The sequence below is a fragment of the Carcharodon carcharias genome, chromosome 2, assembly GCF_017639515.1.
Source record: "Carcharodon carcharias isolate sCarCar2 chromosome 2, sCarCar2.pri, whole genome shotgun sequence".
NCBI classification, from domain to species: domain Eukaryota; kingdom Metazoa; phylum Chordata; class Chondrichthyes; order Lamniformes; family Lamnidae; genus Carcharodon; species Carcharodon carcharias.
This window is the reverse complement of record NC_054468.1, coordinates 56,222,737-56,243,893: the sequence shown is the minus strand read 5'-3', so window position 1 is coordinate 56,243,893 and position 21,157 is coordinate 56,222,737. Positions and strand designations below refer to the sequence as shown.

At 38.1% G+C, this 21,157-nt stretch overlaps 1 protein-coding gene across 2 annotated transcripts; it reads left to right on the top strand.

Moving 5' to 3' along the window:
* Window positions 1-1,054: 1,054 nt before the first annotated feature.
* ccnl1a (cyclin L1a) lies at window positions 1,055-19,708 on the top strand. Of its 2 annotated transcripts, XM_041209592.1 has the most exons (11): window positions 1,060-1,387; window positions 1,493-1,567; window positions 3,059-3,168; window positions 10,775-10,895; window positions 10,982-11,046; window positions 14,429-14,528; window positions 14,957-15,061; window positions 15,203-15,344; window positions 16,370-16,481; window positions 16,759-16,851; window positions 19,257-19,708. In XM_041209592.1, the coding sequence occupies exons 1-11, from the start codon at window positions 1,184-1,186 to the stop codon at window positions 19,609-19,611; spliced, it is 1,482 nt and encodes a 493-aa protein (XP_041065526.1). In that variant the 5' UTR covers window positions 1,060-1,183; the 3' UTR covers window positions 19,612-19,708. The 2 variants fall into 2 exon arrangements, 1 of the variants encoding a protein (XP_041065526.1); XR_005945650.1 differs by lacking the exons at window positions 15,203-15,344; window positions 16,370-16,481; window positions 16,759-16,851; window positions 19,257-19,708 and adding an exon at window positions 11,373-11,386 and having other exon boundaries at window positions 1,055-1,387; window positions 14,957-15,006.
* The last annotated feature ends 1,449 nt before the right edge of the window (window positions 19,709-21,157 follow it).

Sequence of the window (21,157 nt, the reverse complement as noted above, 5' to 3'; positions counted from 1 at the left end):
TTTGTAACTACTTGTTACCGCAGTCAGGCAGCTGCCAATCTGGAAATGCTGCTGATAGGCCAAGTGGCCCTGGAAAAGCATGTGGTGTCTTGTCTGTTCAGAAGGCTTCACTCAAACCAGTGGAAAACATGTCCCCCTTCTCCAGGACCATCTGGGCATGGACAAGGCTGCAAAAGTAAGGCAGGAAGACAGAATGACCAAACCCACAGGCCACACTTAACCCTGGCTTGTGGATGAGCACCTTAAGCCAGGCTCAGCTACAGGCCCACATGAATGTCTTCTGAATTGTCTCCTGCTCTGGGTGGCTGAAGATCAGGAACACGATTCCCTGCAAATTTTGCCTGACCTGTTGGGCACTTTATGCTTTCATCGTGGAAAAATTAGCCAATTTCCAAGAAAATAATCAATTGTCCCATAATTAATTGTAATGACTCCTGATTTCAACTTGACTCAAATCTTCGTTTACAAAATATTAATTCATGAGGATTATTACAAGAATAAATCGACTAAAACACTTAATGTTGCACTTGATTTTGTTTTAGTGACTGTACTTTTGCTTGTTTCTCTGGTTGAGCTGAAGCCTTCCTACGTGACGGGAACTTGTAGTTTCAATAAGACAAACACTGCCCGCGGGGCAACAGTCTCTGCATTCCAGGAAAACACGTGTTCGAGTCATGTCAATGCCAATCAGCCAATAGGAAAGCAGTGTTTCCTCGCCGCACAATTGGCATTGGTCACTTTGCGTCAAACTCCGCGCCTGCGTCACAAAGGAGAGGCTCCTGCTGACGTCAGTGGCGAGGCGCGCTCTTCCCCCGCCCGAAGACGAAATGAGTTCCGGGCATCGCTCCCTCCGCGGAGCCGGGGTGGTGTGAAGAGGTTAAAGTCTTTCCAGAAATTACGTCACGGCATTTCCCCGTCGCAATTGCGAAACTATCATCGTCACTTCACGCAAGCAAAGCTTGTAATGCGTGGGAAAAAATAAAATCTCGATAGCGGTATTTCGACACTGTTTGAGCGGATTTTGTCGTGTTCTCTTAGCTGCTTTTAGGGTGTTTTTGAGAGGCTCTATATTGTGACGGGGATTAATACAGCACGTAGCTGTGGGAGGAGTTGGGTGGTGCGCACCGCGCCTGCGCCGCGCCAGCTCCTTTTTTCCCATTTTATTTTTTTTGTTTGAGACAAAATGGCGACGAGCGAGGGGATTCTGATCGGAGACAAGGTTTACTCGGCTGTCTTCCTCACCATCGATAACTCCCTCATCCCCGAGGAGAAGCTCTCACCCACCCCGTCCATGCAGGATGGCCTGGACCTGGAGGTGGAGACCGACTTGCGGATCCTGGGCTGTGAATTAATTCAGTCGGCCGGAATCTTGCTGCGCTTACCGCAGGTGGGTATCGGCGGGTTCTGGGCCTCGGGTTGGAGGGCCGGCGAGGCCGCGCTCATCCCCGGTTTCAAGTCTTTCTCAAACTCTCCCGTCTTCTCTGTCCCGCAGGTGGCCATGGCTACGGCCCAGGTCCTGTTCCAGCGCTTCTTCTTCTCCAAGTCCTTCGTCAAGCACAGTTTCGAGGTGAGTCCCGGTTATTTGGAGAGGGGGTTGGGGGATGAAATCCTCTCGGCGGATCCGCCCGCTCTGCGTGGGCCTGTTTGCGCGGTGGTTGGCTTTAATTCGCTCATTTTGTCCCGGGCCCGGCAGAGGCTTGTTGGAAATGGAGGCCGAGCCGGGCGGGTGATTCATTCAAAATGGAAGCGGCCTCCTGGCGAGTGTCTACGTTTCGCCTGTCGCCACTCCCTGAGAGCCCGGGCTGGAGTTCAGTTTCTAACTCCCTCTATTAGCACCAGGGTTCCACACTTCCAACTTGTAAAACTTGTGGAGTTGGATTGTATTTTCGCGGTAACAAATGTAGTGCAGTATATTTAGGAATTTCTGGTTCTACCACTAAATTTGTGTAACAGCGGGTGTGAGCCATGCAGCCCCATTCAATTACATCAAGTCTGATCTGTTTCTTAACTCCTACCTGCCTTGATTCCCTAACCTCAGTGCCCTTGCCCAACAAAGTTTAATTTCATTTTTGCAATTTTCAATTGATGCCCGCACATGGCTTCTTGGAGGATTGAAAATAAGTTCCACATTTCGATGACTCTTCGTGTGAAGAAGTGCTTCCTGAAATCACCCTTGAATGCCTGACGTTAATTTTAAAGTTTATGCCCTCTTGTTCTGGCCTCTCAACAGAGGAGATAGAATAAGATAGATTCAATTGTGGCTTTTAAAAGGAATTAGATAAGCACCCGAAGATGAAAGCACAAGATTGCAGGGGAAAAGCAAGGGTGTGGGGTTAGTTGAATTGCTCTTGTACAGAGCTATTGCAGACTCAATGGGCTGAATGGCCTTTTATGCTGTAATCATTGTGATCATATAACTACTTTGTAATCATAAAATATCTCAATTATAGGTCACCGTTAACTTTGAAACCTACTTAGAATAGTTAGGTTACTCTGCGATCAGGTGGTCTTTACTGTGACAGTGGTAGGTTTGAACAAATTTTGGTCTCCACCCTTTAAGGGGGGGAATTATTTGTTTTTCCAATTTCTAATGTTGAACTAAGCACTGGCTTCAGCAGTAAGATGCTTCCAATCATATATCCATTTATCACACTCTAATATGCTGTTGTGGGGCCTAGTCATTAAGCAAATCCTGATCCAGTTATCTCTGGCCTCTAACTGCGCTTCAGCTTCACATTAATGCAATGCCACATGAGATTGGTTTGTGTACCTTTCAAATTTTGGGATGTGTCCCACACTCTGGTCACTTGGGAAAATTAGTGTAATGTTTAAAAAATAACATAGTGAATTTTTGCTGTGAGGAATATCACAATCTGATCTCTGGATACCTAAAGATCAATTTGCCTTTAACTTCAGGATATAGCTTAAAAAGATCAGACTAGAGGTTACACCAATACCGTTTTTTCTGCTGCATGTCCCTGTTACAAAATAATCCACTGACCGTGGATTACTAACAGCATGGGAGATCAGCTGGTAACCAAAATGATTATTTTTCCAGATTGTTGCAATGGCTTGTATCAATCTTGCATCAAAAATTGAAGAAGCACCTCGTCGTGTGAGAGATGTGATAAATGTATTCCACCATTTGCGCCAGCTAAGAGGCAAAAGGTAAGCTTTTTTCTTCAATTCCAGTGTTTGCTGATATGCAAAAAGCATTCCTTAACATGCCCAAGCTTTCAGGAGTCTTACTAATCGGTTGCATCTGGTCTTCACTGTTGGCTGAGAGGGGAAAACAGTGATTTAATAAAACATACAGACCAGGATGGTCCCAAGTTCAATTCTTGGCCTGAACTGAGTTAGCAGATCTTAATATCACAGGTGCTACACTTGGTTGCAGTGACCCAGTGTGTTGGGGAAGGATGAACAGGAAGAATCCATTACTGCTCAATAGCTCCTGCGGAATATATTCAAGGGGGTGGGGTGGTGGGGGGTGGCTGACGTTAAGATTGTGACCAAGTAGCCTGCTAACGTTCATTGTCTAAGCTTGTGGATGAAGAATAGCCACTTTTATATGGTGCAAGCGATCTCCTATCACAAGTAATCCTGTACCCCAGGGTGAGTCATCATCATTAAGAACATAAAATTTGGATAGGGAATGAGCTCAAAAAAGTTAGTCAAGTTGATCTGATGAGAGGGAATTTTATAACTTTGAATTTAGTTTTGGCAGCAAAACATTAATTTTAAACATACAATAAGCTAAAATAGAGCAGTTAAGATTAGCTAGGGAGTCATAACATGTTTGAGTTGTACTGTTAAATTGATAGCTGTAAGACATCAATTTAAGTTCAAAGGAGAAATTTCTCCTTTATCATAATACTGTGAAATAAGATAGGTAAGAATGATATCGCTGTTATTAATGAACTTTGTTCTGTTGTGAAACAAAAACAGAAAATGCTGGAAAAACTCAGCAGGTCTAACAGCATCTATGGAGAGAAAAAAAAGTTAACATTTTGAGTCCGTATGACTCTTCAGGGCGATTCTGTTGTGATCAGGTTTAACTATGCTTTTAGCGCTATGCAGGAGTATTGCTGTTGAAGGGAGGCTGGTTTTCCTTCTGTAGATTGCACTCTTCTTGTATAGTGTAAACAGTTCCAATCTAAAATGTGGTTCCACGCTTCTGCCAACAATGTAAGTGCAAGGAGGGAACACACAGACGTTGGTCTCTTGTGACCCAAACTATAGCACCAAATATAAAAGTTCCTTTTAAGTTAGCTTGCAAAAGTGCTGACCAGAGTCTAGAATTTGAGTTAGCCAAGTAGATGTAAAAGGAACTAATTGCATTCTGGAGCTCACTGGAGTTTTCGAGTCATGGCGCAGCATTGTGATGCTCTTTCCCATCTCAGAAGAAGGCAGTCTGGAAACACTGGCACAAGGCAACACGTAACTAGATAAATGGCAGTATGAATCTGTGTATAGAAGTGTGTCAGACCTGTCTATTTAAAGCTGCTCCAAACACATTACCACATTGCCAGTCTGCATATATAGCAGAAAACCAAGAAATAATTTACAAATATTGACTTCCTAAAGTTTGAAGAGCTGTAAGAAATTGCAATTGCATTCTAATGCTGTATTATGTGAATTTGTATTGTTCGTATACCATCGACTGCTTCTTAATTGAAGCTAGTAAATTTTTTACTTAATTGGTGAGCTGTAGAATTGTGTAAGAAAGATAATGGGTCAAGCAATTTCTTGCATAGTTAAAATTTAAGGCTAATTAATTTTTATTTAATCTACAGAATTTTAAATTCTAAGGTTACCCATTGTATCACTTGGGGAGGGAGAGAAACTTAACCAATTTTTCTCCACATTTTGTGACTTACTGATGCGTCAAGAATTCTTTTGTCAAAAAAGGAAAAATATGAACCATAATTTCACAGGATTTACGATAGATTCAAAAAAATCATAGAGAATGATTAATCTTGAATACTACAATTTGAATGTGAAATTCGGGTTGCTTCTTACTGTGATCGTTTTTACTATTGTGCATGAAGTTAAAATGCAATATTGACTTTTATTCTTTTTTCCCTTGCAACCAACCTAACAGCGACCAACTACATTTACCAAAGACTGGGTGATGTGGAATGGTACGTAAAGATGAAGCTGTCGACATGGCAACAGTGAAAATAAGAAGTGCCGTTTGATCCCGATGGAGAACCAGTGCTCTTTGAACGGGTCACTGGAATCGGGGGCTTTGGAAGGTTGGGCACAGCACCATTAAAACCTAGGAACTCCTGTACTTGGCTCTCAGCTTTTTGTCTTTGCTGTCCAGGTGGTACCATCACATTTTTTGCCTTGGCTGTTTTTTTTTATAAATATCTACTCTAAATGACAGGGAGGTTAGTATGTTTCTTCAGAAACTTGAAGCTTGTAAAGAATCATTTTTTAAAAAAAATTGTAATAGGGCCTTTGAAAAGCTGAGTTGAGTGAAGTATTGTTGGAAATAGACCGAAATGTTTATTTTACACATTGCTTAAGTTTTAGCACATGGTTTTTTTGAAAGTAAGGATAGAATTTTGTAGTAAATTGAGGAATTGCCAATTCTGTTTTAATGATAAACGTGCCCCAGCTTTTGCACTTAAGTAAATGGGTTTGTTTTGCTATCTGATTATAGGATAGAAATTCTCTTTTTTTATAAGTTCTCTTTTTAGAAATAGTAATTAAAATTGTCCAAAATATAACAGGTGGATTGTGTTTGGGGTGACAAATCCTGAGTAGCAATGTTCAGTTTTTCAAAAAGAAAATTTGTAACTGCCCTTTCTATGTTGGCTTGGATATTTATCAATACCAGCTGAAAGCTGATTTGAAATCACAAGATAAGACTTTGGTTCAAATTAAAACTTTGCCTCTGAGTAAAAAACTATAAGTTCAAGACCTCTTGCAGGGCTTGTGTGCAATCAAGGCTAATGCTTCAGTGTGATTTTGAGGGACTGCTGCATTGTCAGCTGTTGCCTTTTTGATGAGATGTTCAACTGAAGTCCACCTTTAGGCTCAGGTAATTGCGAATCTCATTTCAGACAAGTTCCTCTAACAGTTCAGTGGGATCTTTATCAAACACCTAATGTTTCCAAACTTTTTTTGTTGGGGGGTTCTCTCTTGTGCAATGCTTCTCCTTCACCAACACCATACTGAACAGTTGGTTCTGGCTGTTCATCTCATTGCGGTTTGAAATGGCTGTTTACACAAAACAGTTTCTACACTTCATAGGAATTAGATAGCTAATTGCTATATAAATGTATGTCTTTAGGTTACAATTGCTCCATTACTGCAGTGCTGATGTGAAGTAGTTTTACTGCACATTGACCCTGCAGTTGATGTTCAATTCGGAGTCAGATTCCAATTGACGCTGGAATAAGGAGAGAATGGGATTCTTTGGAGGAGCACCACATTCTGCTTTAATCCAGAAACGGTTAGGATATTTTTATGCTGCAGGAGTTTACAGTTCACAGCTGGAACTACTTTACATTGGCATCAAACTCCTGTAAATGCACCCATATTTTCTAGGTGTGTGTGAACTATAATAAGACTGTTCAGCCATAAAATCCCAATTGCTCATGCCATAGTGTGTTTTTTGGATACCTGAATTTGCTGAATCAATTTTCATTGTCCTGGTGTCTTGGAAAGATTTGTTCTTGGTACTGAACCTCCAATACTTCATAAATTCTAACTGCATCAATGAGGAAACAGGGCCAGCAACAGCTTTTTCCAAACAAGCAGACCTACAAATTGGTTAACCAGCAACATCTGAAATAATCAGCTAATGCCTGAAATAGCAGCAAGTCGAAGGGACAATGAGGTAACTTAGTATTGGGGTAGGAAAAGCTCAACCTGTGACCTTGACACTAATGTCAGATAATGGTATAAAAATGTGGCCTTAGGATGAGAATTGAAACACCTTAAGTTAGTTCAGGCCAGAATCAAAATTGGAAGCACAAAGTCATGTTACATTCAATTTTTGAAGATTATTTTTTCAGAGAATCTAACATCACAATTTTCATCGACAAAATAGTCATTGTGGCTAATCAGTTGGTCAAATGTCTTGCACTAAAATAATTTTATTCAAATGTGTTGCTTATAGCTGAAGATTTTAATTATGTCACTGCATAGAGACAAAGAAATTATTGCATGGTATCAAGAAAAATAGCTTCATGCTTTTAATCCAACACGCTATAAATAGCATTTTAGTAAGTAATAATTGCATTTTTAATGTTTGATTTCCCAAGACATTTTGCAGGAAGTGTTTAACTAGTCATTAGGAAAAGGTTTGAGGGCTTGGATAAGTGTGTAGATGTAATTTTAGGTATTGTAGCTTTAGTTTTTTTAATATACTAGACAGAACGTCCAGTTTTAAGAAGTGGAGAAGGTGTAAGTTGCAGTACTGGAGATCACTTGCAGTCTAGCTTGGGGCATAAGGAAATGTAACACTCTGGTGTAAGTGCCACCAGCTGTGGAAAGGTGTAATTACTGCATAGCACCTTTACATGGGCAGTTTCCATTATAAAATGTACTTCCCAGTTATTTATAATGGGAAGAGTTCACACAGGCAACACAAAACAAGCTCTTAAAATATTTTTCTAAAATAATGTGGATCATTATATTGACAAGTAGATACATGAATGTGCAATTGTTACCTAAAATTTATTTTAAAACATAGCCTACATGCTTGTGATGAGCTTTTGATATTTCTCACTTGCTTTAATTCTCCTTTTCCATGCCCCCCCACCTCAAATAAAGTGTCAACTCTTTCTGGGGAGTGATTTCATTAGTGATAACCCTATAATCCCTCAATAATGGGTCAGATTGTCTTGAAGCAAATGAGTTTTGATGGATTGCTGACCATGGAGACAACTGCCAGCCAAGCCAAATCCTTTTCTCTTCCTTATCCATGTTCATTTTTCAGCAGTTTAATCGGAAGCAGTAACCCATCCAGGCCAATATTTTTGTTTTTCCTTGTACTTGCTTTCCCTGTTAAGTCTACTTGTAGCAAATACTCAGACTAGAGTTTAACCACAGAACTGCTGGTCTATATTTCTCAATATTGCACATAGGTAGAGATTGCCTCAACTTTCAATTAAAGATAATTTTATATTGTTGAGAAAGAATAATGGAAGCTGATCAATTGAGCTGATTGCTAATGGAAATCTGGGAGTATATGGTCCATGCTGGATGACTGGTAAATATGTAAAAGTGGAAATGCTGCTTGGGGAAATTGCTTATGCTGTACATTAATCGTACTATCCTGTGTTTAAATGTTCAACTGTTGAAACGCAATTTTCTAGCTAAACCATTCAGTTTAAAAGATACAAAATTCTAAAGGGTATTGACACTACATTTAGCATCTTGTAACTTAAAATTATTAGTGCACTTAACTGTTTAAAATGTTTAATTTCATGAATTTAAAATTCAGTAAATAAGTATTTTGAAACAAATTTAGACAATTCCCAAAATCCAAAGAATATTGTCAATAATGTGACTAAATGCAAAATCAATTCGAGATTGCTTTTCACTAAGTTATTATGGTAAAAAAATTTAACAAATGAATTAAATTCCATTGAAGAGAAAATAATTCATCTTCAGATTAGTCAGAGTAGTACTTCATTGTAGTTAATGGTTTTAGCAGTTAGAAACATATTTTGGACAAGTGTTCTTGCGAGCACTAGACTCTGCTTTCCTTTGAACTTGCTGTATAATGAATTGGGTGCATTTTTAACATCTGCCTGTTGTTGGCCCCAGCAAAGTTCAACTGGGAAAAGATCAGTCTACAATTCAGGAATGCAGGAAGCGTTCTGTAGAGTTGTATTATGTAATGTAGAAGTGTATAGGTTATAATGTAGTTAGGATAAGAAAAGGATTTTTAACTTGCTAATGTAAGTAATCTTTCTAGTGGCTTTCTGTTTAGTAATTTTTCCGAGTGCTCTTCTTTATGCCGTCTTGATGTTGTAACTTCATGTAGATTTTGAGCATACATTTATAAAATAACTTGTATTTTTACTACTTGTAATGTTTCATCACTTTAAGGTGCCCCCTGTAAGGAAAAGGATAATACTGACTTGAAATCTGCTAATGTTATACAGCTGTTGATTATTCTTCATAGTATACTAACTTTTAAGCACAAGTCAATTTAAATGCATTGAGCATTGAACTGTTGAATTAAGATTGACTTTAATTCAAAGATCAGTTTATCACCAAGTTAAAACATTCCCGTGCTTACCGAAGAATACATTTCAGGGCACATGAATTAATTTAAGTCCTGCAAAAGGAAACATCTGCAAATGCATCACCCCATTTAGAAGTAGGAGGTTGGTAAGCAGTGTTACAGCTTTGTAAATAGAAGTTATCCTTGGTCGAATAGAACAAATGAAATTGCCGATATATTAGGGTAGTCATGCCCATCTACGGGAAATAACTTGTTAAAACTAATGTTATTGAGGTGGGCAATGTCATTAAAAAAAATACCTTCAATGGAGCTAGTAAGACAGGTATAAAAAGGTGTTGGAACAGACTAGATTTGTTCAGCCCTAAGAAATTGAGCTCAGATCCAAGATATATTTAACTCCTCCAATTAATCTTGCAAGCTTTGCAGCAAGTACTGCATTTAAGCATGACGAATTACTGTTCATTTAAATCTGGCATTCAATGTCTACAAGCCCTATTGATTTGAGGAGTAAGTTATAAATAAAAATACAAATATACTTTCTAAAGCTGCCATTAAAATGTCTGTAGTAAGCCATTTTGGTCCATGGCTACTGTACTGCTCCAATAAGTCTGGAGCTGAGTTCACTTTATCAATGCTGAATTAACTTTGAAAACCATACTTGGAGGTAATGCCATTCAGTCTTAAGAGGCGATGAATACATCTCTGTAACATAAATTTGGATATGGCGGGGCAGAGGTAGTACATTGTAGGTGAGTTGAAGCTTAACTTTTGTACAATTACTTGTTTTTATTTGGAGAATGTCTTTTTTAAAGACTTGCAAATGCTTGGCCTTGAATCAAAATAAAAACAGTTGATTTGCTCAGGTACTTTGAAGTGTTTTAAATAATGCAGTAGACCATTTACACATCGAATAAATCAGCTATGAGATTATTCCAAATTTTAATTGTTTTACAGAATTTTTTCTGTGGTTTAAGATGACAACATTGAAAAAAAGACTTAGCTGTGTGGCTTTGTGAGCAGATTGGCATCAGAAGAACGGACAAAAGCATTTTATTAGTCGTGTGAAGAGATTACCATTCAGAATGACGTTCTGTACATTTTGCGCATTTAAGTTACATCTTAATTGTCAGGCTTTTGGAATTTTGGTCTTTATTGTAGCATAATAGTGTATGGTGTTGGTTAAAATGAGTATTGAGAAAATGCACATGATTTAGGTTTTGAAGTTTAGTTATGTTGTATATTGTTCAGTAAACTTCTGCAGAAATTGCTAACCATCTGTCTATTATAATGGCCTTATTTTCTTGGATAGGTTCTACTATTCTAGAATATTATTTCCTTCATAACTGGTGGTAACTGCTAAACAGGTTCTTCAGCATATTTGCTGTATGATTTTCAGTTTGAAATGGACAGCACAAGACCAAGGCTTTGGAGGCAGTTACAGGAGTTTCTTCTGGTTGGTTGGAAGGGGAAAAAAGTCCTTTATAGAGAATTAGAAGAGCAAACTAATTTTTGAGTGTTTCTGTTTTAGACTTGCAAATAGTTTTGATTTTTTTAAACCAGGACCCCAACACCACTGATACTTGATCAAAACTACATTAATACCAAAAACCAAGTGATCAAAGCAGAAAGACGAGTATTGAAGGAATTGGGATTTTGCGTTCATGTAAAGCATCCACACAAGGTAAGTCTGTAGATGGTTGCATTTTACCTGTAGAACTGGAAATTATTAAGTTGTTAAAAATAACACAACCTGTTTTTTCTCCCTAGATAATTTTTATGTATCTTCAAGTGCTCGACTGTGAACGAAATCAAACACTTGTCCAAACAGCCTGGTAAGTTTCTTCTTCATGACTGACTATGTAAAGCCAAGGAAACTGTATCTGAAATGAAATAATGTGTTTAATATATATAGTAGACCTAAAATTCAATAAGCTAAAAGTTGGCATTTGGCATTCTAACTTTTATAATTGTATCCATACAGAAACGAGTACAGACAATTCAGTAACAGCTCAGTTTTTAAATGTTGTACATTTGTACTGTAAATTCTTTGAACATGGTACTGCAATTTCTGTATACTGTTTTCATGGCTTATTTGTTCACAGTCATAAAGGAGAACTCAATTTAACTTTGTTCTTTTTTCTACTCTTTTTAATTAAAGGGTAGTCCATGATGGTAAGTCATAGAACTCAAAGAACTCTGCCCTCTGAACTGCTTCTCAACTACATGACCTCAGGATGGCCTTTGATTGGCTGCCTCTTCAGCCAATCCAGTGCAAGCTCTCATCCGAGACAGCTATTCACTGAAGTGGTCACAAAACATCTGGCAACATCATCTAGTTCTGGCGGGGTTTTGAAGGATTTGTATTGATTTCTGAAAATGGATGTTCAACATGTGTACTCTCAATAACTTAGATTATATGTCTAATGTTTCTAGTTGACTTAAGTTTTAGAATGTGAATTTTTAAAGCATGGTGAAGAGAAGGAACTAAATCACACCAATTGCTACACTGCTCTAAATATTTAACATAACTGGAGCAAATGGAAAGATTTTGCAACACACTACTGAGGGTCTTAGACCTGCTTTACAGGCTTCAATCTAACCTTGACTAGATCTTCCAGCCAAAAATTCTCTGGATGCTTCCCGTATGGATATAACTTTAGCTCACTACTTGAGTTTGGTTTGGGGGTAGGGGAAGCAGATGTGGTTATGAGAATCTAAAGAATGAATTATCCTAATATAATTGCTCCCAATTTTTAAATTCAAGTCTCACCTTTAAGTCACTTAATTTGTTTAGTTGGTGAGTTGCATCTTGAACTAGTTCCATGTATGTTAACTTGCTAATTCTGTTTCTCGTATACAGTTCTTCTGGCAGAATTAGAGTTGGATGTAATATGCAGAGTGCAGGCTTGTGAGCAACATTCTCAATCTCTACTAAATGAGAATCTTTGTTTCTGCTGCTACACTTTCTCTTCTAAACAGTAGAGTGGGTAATGGGTTGTGAATCTGACCTTTGTGTGGTTGATCCCAGTGAATCAAGGGGGTACTCTTGTAGGATGGGGTTTACTCGTGAAATCATCTGCTACCATAAATGGACAATGCAAACAATATAAGTTATGGTTAATAATTGAAAGTTAAATCTTAGTTCATAATTGAAATTGATCATGGCCAGGTGCACTTTCTCAAGTCAAGCTACATGGAGCTAGTTTAAATTGCATCAGTTTAACAAGCTTCCTTTGAAAAAAAATACATATAAATTCAGCTTGTAGCTGTGATCATTGCTCATTGTGAATATTGAGTGGTGGATGCTGAATGTTGATAAGACTGCTTGCACTGAGCAGCAATACAGTGAAAGCTTTAAGGGAAAACCTATGCTGAGACAATATGAAATGTGAGGAATGGGTTTGTGCTATGTAGGAGCAAGTGTCCCACAGGCTTAAGTGTAGATGCATTGGAAGCAGAGCTTTCTTGTTCAACAAGCCTCCCCCTTCTGTATATATCTGTATATGGTGATACCAGACCAAAACTAGGGAGTTACCCCACTTTGAAAATGTTCTGCTGTAAATTGTTGTTTGCTTCAGTGGCTCAAACATTCAGCATCCCTGCCCATTCTACATTATGCCTAAAGTAATTGCAGTGGTTGCAGCTGAGACTATAAGTCATTCAAATTAGGCCTAGCAATTCTGTTCCCTGCCTGAAAGGGAAAACTCAATATTTTAGAAGCTCAAGTGAGTGTTAATTTAATTAAACTTTTTTTTGCTGTTGGCTGAACTTTGTGAATAACGTCAATAAAATGAACCTCGTTTCAAATTGTAGTTTTAAATATTAGGTAAAACTGGTCACTTTAAATATGTTGCTGTGCCACAGAGCTTCTGTTGAACTATTACAAAAGATCTGCCAGGCGAATATTAAAATGGAATACCCTTGTATGCTAGCATGGTTTTGGAGAGATAATGGGAGACATTTCTAATCCTGTAGTTCTTTGTAGATTGGTGCAATATCTGCAACAAAAATTCATGATTAACTGAAAACCCTTTGGTAACATCCATTTTTCCCCAACTATGGTGGGTTTTGACAAATTGAGGATGACAGAGTTAAAACATAATAAAGGCTGTCAACTTGATTTTTTTTGATTCCTCACCTGACAATTGAGATTTTAAAAACCAGTGATGACAGATGCATGAAATCTGAAATGAGTGTTCTGGAAATACACTTGCCGTTTGAGAAAGGCTGTTATTTTAGATGTAATCCTTTAATACAGATAACATGGCCGCAAACATTGGTCTTGTCAGCCTGACTACCAGATGTGGTGTAGAGGCATACTTGGAAATACTATATCCTTTCTTTTCTCTCCTGACTTTTCATGAAGCCAGTAACCCATCCTTGAGTATTGTTCCACGGGTGCTAAGGCTAGGTGGCCAGTTTTGATATGTGAAGTTGTGCACTAAAATCATAATGGCCATTCAGCTCATGGTCACAACTGAGCTCTGACACTTTTTTCCACCCTTCTATTAGGTGCATAGAGTAAGAGCACTGCAACTCTTTTTTTCTTGTGTTGGAGAGACTGGTTACATTATTTGAGTTGCCACTGGCCCATACTGAGGATGACCATGATATGTTTGTGCTCTGCATGGTGCCCTGCCGTCTTTCATGATGCATTATCCACAGTAGAAACTTGAGAAAATGTGATTTTTGTAGTGCCATAATGTATCTCCAAAAAGTAATGAACGTAATGTTGATTAAAACTTCAGGACATTTTGTAGATGTAATTCATTGTTCTGTTGGCAAACCAGAGAGTGCCAGAGTGGGCATAAATTATGTACTTTCTCTTTTTTAAATCTATTACTCAATTTCTGGAATGGAGTCTGCATGTATCCTCTTTGGGAATCAGTGTCTGTTTAACTTACTTTGGATATTGCTTTTCCTTAAAAGCTGCTAGGGAATTTCAGCTGGATGTTTTGGAAAATTACATATAATCTTATTACGCAAGTGTATTTATACATTTGAAATGTGACTTAATATCATATTGTGCATTCCACATTTCAAATGATGTCTTTACTATTAGAAATTTTGGAGGTCTGTGCTGAAGATATCAGAGGGCATATTGTTTCCAACTATGAAAAAAGAACAATGTTTTGAGTCTCCTTTCTTAGTGTATATATATATGTACTTGGAATTAATTAACTTCTAATAACTCTTGTTTCTAATGTCTTTCAGGAATTACATGAATGACAGCCTTCGCACAAGTGTATTTGTCCGGTTTAAGCCAGAAACTATAGCCTGTGCTTGCATCTACCTTGCGGCTAGAGCTTTACAAGTGAGTGGAGAGTGATTAAAAGAAAAAGTATCTGGAAGTACTTGTAATTTATTCTTCCAAGTTTTTTTGACTGCATAACTTTAATCAGTCTGCGATAATTCGAAATAGTGCTATCTCTCTAATTTTGTCATTTGATTTAATGAGTGCCTGATGAAATGCTCTGATGTTTTGCTGCATGCTAATTGGGAGGCAAAGTAGTACCTTTTTTGGGTCTTAATGCCTAGCTGGAAACTTGATAAATCTAGATGATTCTCTATGGTGCAGTTCCAAGATGAGGGAAAATCCAAGGTGAGTGGGTATCCACATGGCTGGCAACTAATAATTTAGCTAGCTGTATTATTCACTAATTAATAGACACTCTTAATTCAGTTTTGCATGGAATTATGTACTTTGTATTGCTTAGCTTCATTTTTTTTTTACATCTTCAGATTGTTTTACCAAATCGCCCTCATTGGTTTGTCCTTTTTGGCGCAAAAGAGGAGGAAATCCAGGATATCTGCATCACCACTTTGAAACTTTATACTCGAAAGAAGGTCAGTTAGACAAATATTTAAATATTCATTTAGGATTGCTAAAATGCCTTAATTGGTTAAACATTGAGTATCCAATGTGTAGTACTATATCTGGTAGCTTTTGATTTGCTGCATTTCATGAGTGAATGTGTGTCTTAACAGCCCAACTATGAGCATGTGGAGAAAGAAGTAGAAAAGAGGAAAGTTGCATTACAAGAAGCTAAATTGAAAGCTAAAGGATTGAACCCTGATGGAACTCCTGCTCTTTCCACTTTGGGAGGCTTCTCTCCGGGTTCTAAACCATGTAAGTATATGAAATTAATGGTATATTTTAGTGTCAATTGTCTTCATTGGAAAGCCAGAGCAGAAAGCAACTAACTCTGTTTTCTGCTTTTGTGTGCTAGTTTGCTTCTCATTTTCAGTCTACATCACTGGCTAGCAGCAATGCAAAAAAGAGAGCCAAGTGTATGTGTCTCCCTGTTGGTAGGCAGCCTCTCCATGGGCAAGCCCTCTGGTCTGCCACCTCATGGTGACACACGGAACTTGTGTCCTTGTGGCCCTAGGCTATAGCTTCAGAGGAATTCTGAGGAGGCAGCGTTCAGGCCCGCCAGCATGTTGACATGACCTCATGAACCAATCATGCAGCTATGGACACACAGCTCCACTGCCTTGTGAATATGTCAGCAAAGTTGAAGGCTGAGAGAGTAACCTTGTTAAAAAATCAAGTGGAGCCCAAAGGCGGGCTGATATCTAAATATGCCACCTTTCTGGCAACTCCTGCAACCAAACTGGTGCTAGATGTTTTGCTTTGCATTTCTTTGGGTGGACCAGGGAGGTCAAGATGGGGACTCTGACATTTGGGCAGCCAAATGTCAGAGGGTCTCCATGAATTTTGCCCAGGCTTACACCCTGGAGAAGGCAGACCAGTTTTGCTACGGAGCATTTTCACAATGCTGAAAACAAGGCTTAACAGTTAACCACCACTGCATAAACCATGGTCTTACAAGACAGAAGGCTGCCACTGTCTTCGAACAGGTGTACATTAGATGTCCAAGCTCTGCATAGTAAGTACTGGCAGGCCAATCGCCCAGTCACAAGATTGTCCATTGATCTGACACAGAGTAGCTCTTTGTGACTTAAAGTTATGGGTGTGTATTTGGCTGAAAGTTTAAGCTTAATAATTGAAGTAAATGATGAATTGTAACTAAGGTACTTGACTCATTTTTGCATTTGAAGTTAAATGTACAGCTAACTATCCCTCAGTTAAAGTACTAAAATATTTGGTACGTCAAATTCTGAAAGAGGATTTTTTTTTTTTTTTTGTTTTAGGCTCTCCCAGAGAAGCTAAAACAGAAGACAAGACTCCTGGAATTCAGAACCCTAAAGCTATCAAAAAGGAACCAGAAGACCGACAGTTGAACTCTAAAAGTCCTTACAATGGGTTAGTAATCAATTTATTTGGAGGCTGTTCTCTCAGGGGTTTAAGGTATATCCCAAAGTGGAAAAAAATCTCAATCTTGCAGGGGAGAAGTGGCCATTTGTATCTGTGCTGGCTCTTTGAAAGAGCTAATCGGTTAGTGCCATCACCCCCCACTCCTTTATTTTCCCTGTAATCCTGCACACTTTTCCTTTGTGCTTGAAAATTCTTGATTATGGTCATTGAGGTATCGCCACTCAAATTATCTCAGCATAATATTTTTGTCTTCCAAAATCTATAGGTTGAGGAAAGAAAGTAAACAAAGCCGAAACAGTAGGAGTGTCAGCCATTCAAGGTCACGAACAAGGTCAAGGTCCCGTTCGCCACGAAGACAGTAAGTATTGAAGTGTCCGATTAGTGGGCATAAAAGATTATAGCCTGTAATATTGGACTAACTCATCAAAGTCGAATATTCATATATTGTCATTAACATAATTGTAAGTTAAGAAATGCGACCTAAAATGCATGAAGCAGTATATTTTGATACTCTGGTATGTACTATGATTTGATTTTTAGTGTTCAGTTTTATATAAAAATGTATTCACTCACCCTGTTCTTGGTGTTACTGTTGTATATGAAGTCGATGCTATGTATAGCCATCAGAAGTGGAGATAATTGCATAGGTGTATTTTGGTCCTTAATTTGAAGTTGTGTATTCTGTTCCTATTTTTAAAACTTCCATTATTAATGTAAGCTTGTTGCTCTAATTGCAGCCTCCTGGCAATGGTAATACAGCATTATCTCAACCAGCAAGATGGTGTAATAACAATGAAGTTATGGCTAACTTCTATTATAGATTTCTGCCATATTTAGTGGAACATGTGGACAAGAAAAAGTACACCATATAGAGTTGATCTGTAGCATTGCTTATAATTGGTGTCCATCCTGTCTTCATGCTTTTGTATTTGTGCCCTTTTTTTTAAATTTTAAATAGGACTAGTGGGTGGTATATATTGTGGCAGGGAAAGAATATAATCACTGCAAGCTGCATTTGGGTGGGAGTTAAAGAGGCTCCCTTGTCCTTCTTTTCTAAACTCCCTTTCTGTTTCCTTCTGAAATTTTGTTTACAAGTCCTTCTCCTATATGTATCTCTTTTCTATCTCCTAAATTCTCTTGCCTCCCAAGTTTTTAGGAAACTAAAGATGTAGAAATTGTGACCAGAATGCTTGTCATTTTGTTCACTTTTCTGCATAGCACGCAACGATACAGCCTCTTTAATTAAAAACTAAATTTTAACTCAAGCTGCCCCTTTTTCGGATTATCGAGAAAGTTAGAGCAGAAAGTGCTAGATCTTTTTAAAAACACTGCCATCAATGCGTTTGACTGACACAGATGCTTCCAGATGAACTGCAAAATCCAAATTCAGAGTTATGCAAGATTCTGAAGACATCAAAAGACAATTTGATAGATAAATATCAATTTGCATATTCACAAACATATTTTTAAATCTTGTTTTGAGCATTGGAAATTAAAGATACTGAGCAAAACAGGTAGTTTAAGAACTGTTCAGAAGATAGTGAGCATTTCTTTGGACCCAATGGTCAGATTGTATAATTAGGATACACAGATAAAACCTCATTATAAATGAAGACATGGGAAGTTATAATGGGAAAGGTTAGCGCAAAGTGCAATGAATGTGCATGCATATATATAAGATTCTTAATATATTGGGAGTGTGCATTGGAATTCTAATCTGTTCAAAGTAAGATGGGGCATTACCAGATTTTATCATGACATTAGCCAAGTTTTTATTCCTTCACAGGTAAGCTGGCATGGCCAATATTCACCGACCATCCTATTTGCTTTTGAGAAGGTGGTGGTGGGTCACTGCCTTGAATACAGCTATGGTTTGCTAGGCTCCGAGTCAGCTGCATTGTTATGGGTCCATATAAGCAGGCCAAATAAGGATAGCAGATTTCTTCCCCCTCAAAAGGATATTAGTGAATCAGATGGGTTTTGATGACAATCATTAGTTCCAGAGTCACCATTGCTGATATTAGCGCTTTATTCCAAATTCTTATTTTATTGAATTTAAATTCTCCATTTGCTGTGGTGAGATCATATCTCCTGATCATCAGTCAGACCACGTGATTACTGATCTAGTAGCACAACAACAATATAATACCCTGAATAGCAATACTTTATTCTGAATTATTAATTTTCTTGTTGATCAAATAATAAACATGGATATCAAATTGGAGAAGTAACCAAATGTACCATGTCCTTGTGGATTTTGGCCTGTTTTCTATTACTCTGTTCTGACAAAATAACTTTCCAAAATGTGTAGCTTCCCCCTCCCCCATTAACCCTCTTTCAGTTTTAACCTTGTTTTCTCTCAAACCATGAGTCATGCTTGGGTAGTTTTCTACAGGCACTGACCTTCGATATTTTTACTCAAATAGCCATTTTCATATGAACATAGGTGGAAAGTGTTTGCAGAACAATCTATTGCAGGGGAATCACCACTCCATTCTTGGCAACACTTAGCTGATATTCACCTGAAATGTGAGCATGGATGGTGATCAGGAAGCTACCTGTCCCCTATCCTCATTCTCCATTCTAAGAACATTGAGGCTCATTTATATTGCTACGAAGGACATAATAGAAATTCAGGCAGTGTTTGCACTTGCTCTCAAATGATTCCTCTTCCCTCTTGTCAAAACCAACTCTGGATATTTTTGTTGGTGCTGGGGTTTTGTTTTGCATTGGTTTAATTTTGATTTTTTTTATTTCTTTTAGTTACAATAGAAGAAGCAGATCCGGGACATACAGTTCCCGGTCAAGGAGCAGGTCCCACAGTCACAGCGTGTCCCCTCGTCGACGTCACAATCACACATCACCACACATCAAGTCAAAATCTCATCGCAGTGAGGAAACAAAAATTTCTATTAGGCATGGTCACAAGAGGAAGAAATCCCACAGTAGATCACGTAGCCGTAGTAAATCCAGGGACCGTTGTGACCTTGTGAAGAAACGACGGCATGAGAAAGAGCACCATAGGGATAGGCATGAGCGATCACGCTCTTATGAAAGATCCCATAAAAGCAAACATCATAGCAGTGGTCACTCAGGACACAGCAGGCATCGTCGGTAGATGCTAAGAGCTAATTTAACAATAATGCCTAAATCTAATTACGTTAAATGTGTAGTATAATGACTTGTAAATGATGCTTTTTTTATAAAGGGTTTGTTTAAAAACAGTTATTTGGTTTATGCAAAGATCATTAATGGAAAAACTAATGGAAAAGAATTTGCACATTTTCAGAAATATAAAAATTACTTTATTTGACAGTGTACAGTTAACCATGGACAAATTTGTGTATGCAGAGTTTTTCTCTATTCTACAGAATTTGAAAGATTGCTGTAGAAATATACCTTATTTTTATACAATGAAAATGGACACTGGGTATATTTAAGTATGAGTTCATTTGTTAAAACTGTGGTGATTACTTTGTTAGACTGGTTTTTAGTCTGCATGTGGTCATACATTTTTACAGAAAAATAAAAATTTAAAAAAGCTTGTGTATTCTGTGATTTGTAAGAAGTTGAGTGGGGTCAAGATGGGGTCACTTTCTTTGGAAGTCAAAGAATACATATTTTCTTCAAATATAGTGGTTCAGTGTAGGCAGTGAAAATAAATGTGCTAGACTGCAATTGACACAGGACAAATTACTTTAATATTTTCAATTCACTGCACTCTCAAAAGCCAGATAAATTTCTGTTCCCTTCCTTGAAACTGTGTAAGTTGTACAGTTTTTTGCTTTGAGCTTCATGGCAGAATTTCCATTGGAGCAGTCAGATCTTGCACCTGTTTTCTTCCCAAAACATTTTGATTCATGAATGATCTGTGGTGTGGAATACCTCTTATTGAAAAGTGAAAGAGTTAGGGAAGGGCAAGGCCTAGAATGTGTAAGATTTGCAGATGAGCATATTACTACAAAGTAGGGAGTCGGTAAATTCTGGTTTGCCTAAGTTACATAAAGCCTTGGCATATAACCGTCTTGTTGGGTTTGAATCTGTACCATTATGACTTAAAGCTACAACCATTTGCTCTTCTGGTGAAAGATTTTCAACCTTCAACCTTTGCCACAGAAGTTTCCTAGCGATTTTAATTTTTCCTGTTTCCAGTTACCATGAGCATAATGAAATTGACTCAAGTAATTTTAGCCTCAGGTGACTATAATGTCTACACTCAATTCAACTGCCACCTTCATTAATAGCTGCAAGTGTTCCTTTATGTCCAACCAACCTGGTAATTGCATTGTTATAAACTAAGAAAACAGTCTCTAGGTGAACAACTTTAAAATACTTTGCATTTTTTATATTTCAACATACTTATTTCAGTGCTATCAGAATCTGTTGTTACTCCCAACAATGGAATGTAGCTGTAAGAAAAGGTGGTCTAACGGCCTCATCAAATCCTAAGTTAATTGCATGCTTTGAAAGAGCCTTTATAAGTCTCAAGTCTTTAAGCAGCCTGGCAGAGCTGATTCAGAACAGCCCAGCCAAGAAAGATTAGGTTTTTTTCATGTGTCTGTTATCAAGTCAAGGACACAACTAGGCATAGGCCTTTGTGTAGGCATGCCTGAGCCAGATAAGATGGGAGTTTTATGTCAACATATCTAAAACAAACTGACTGG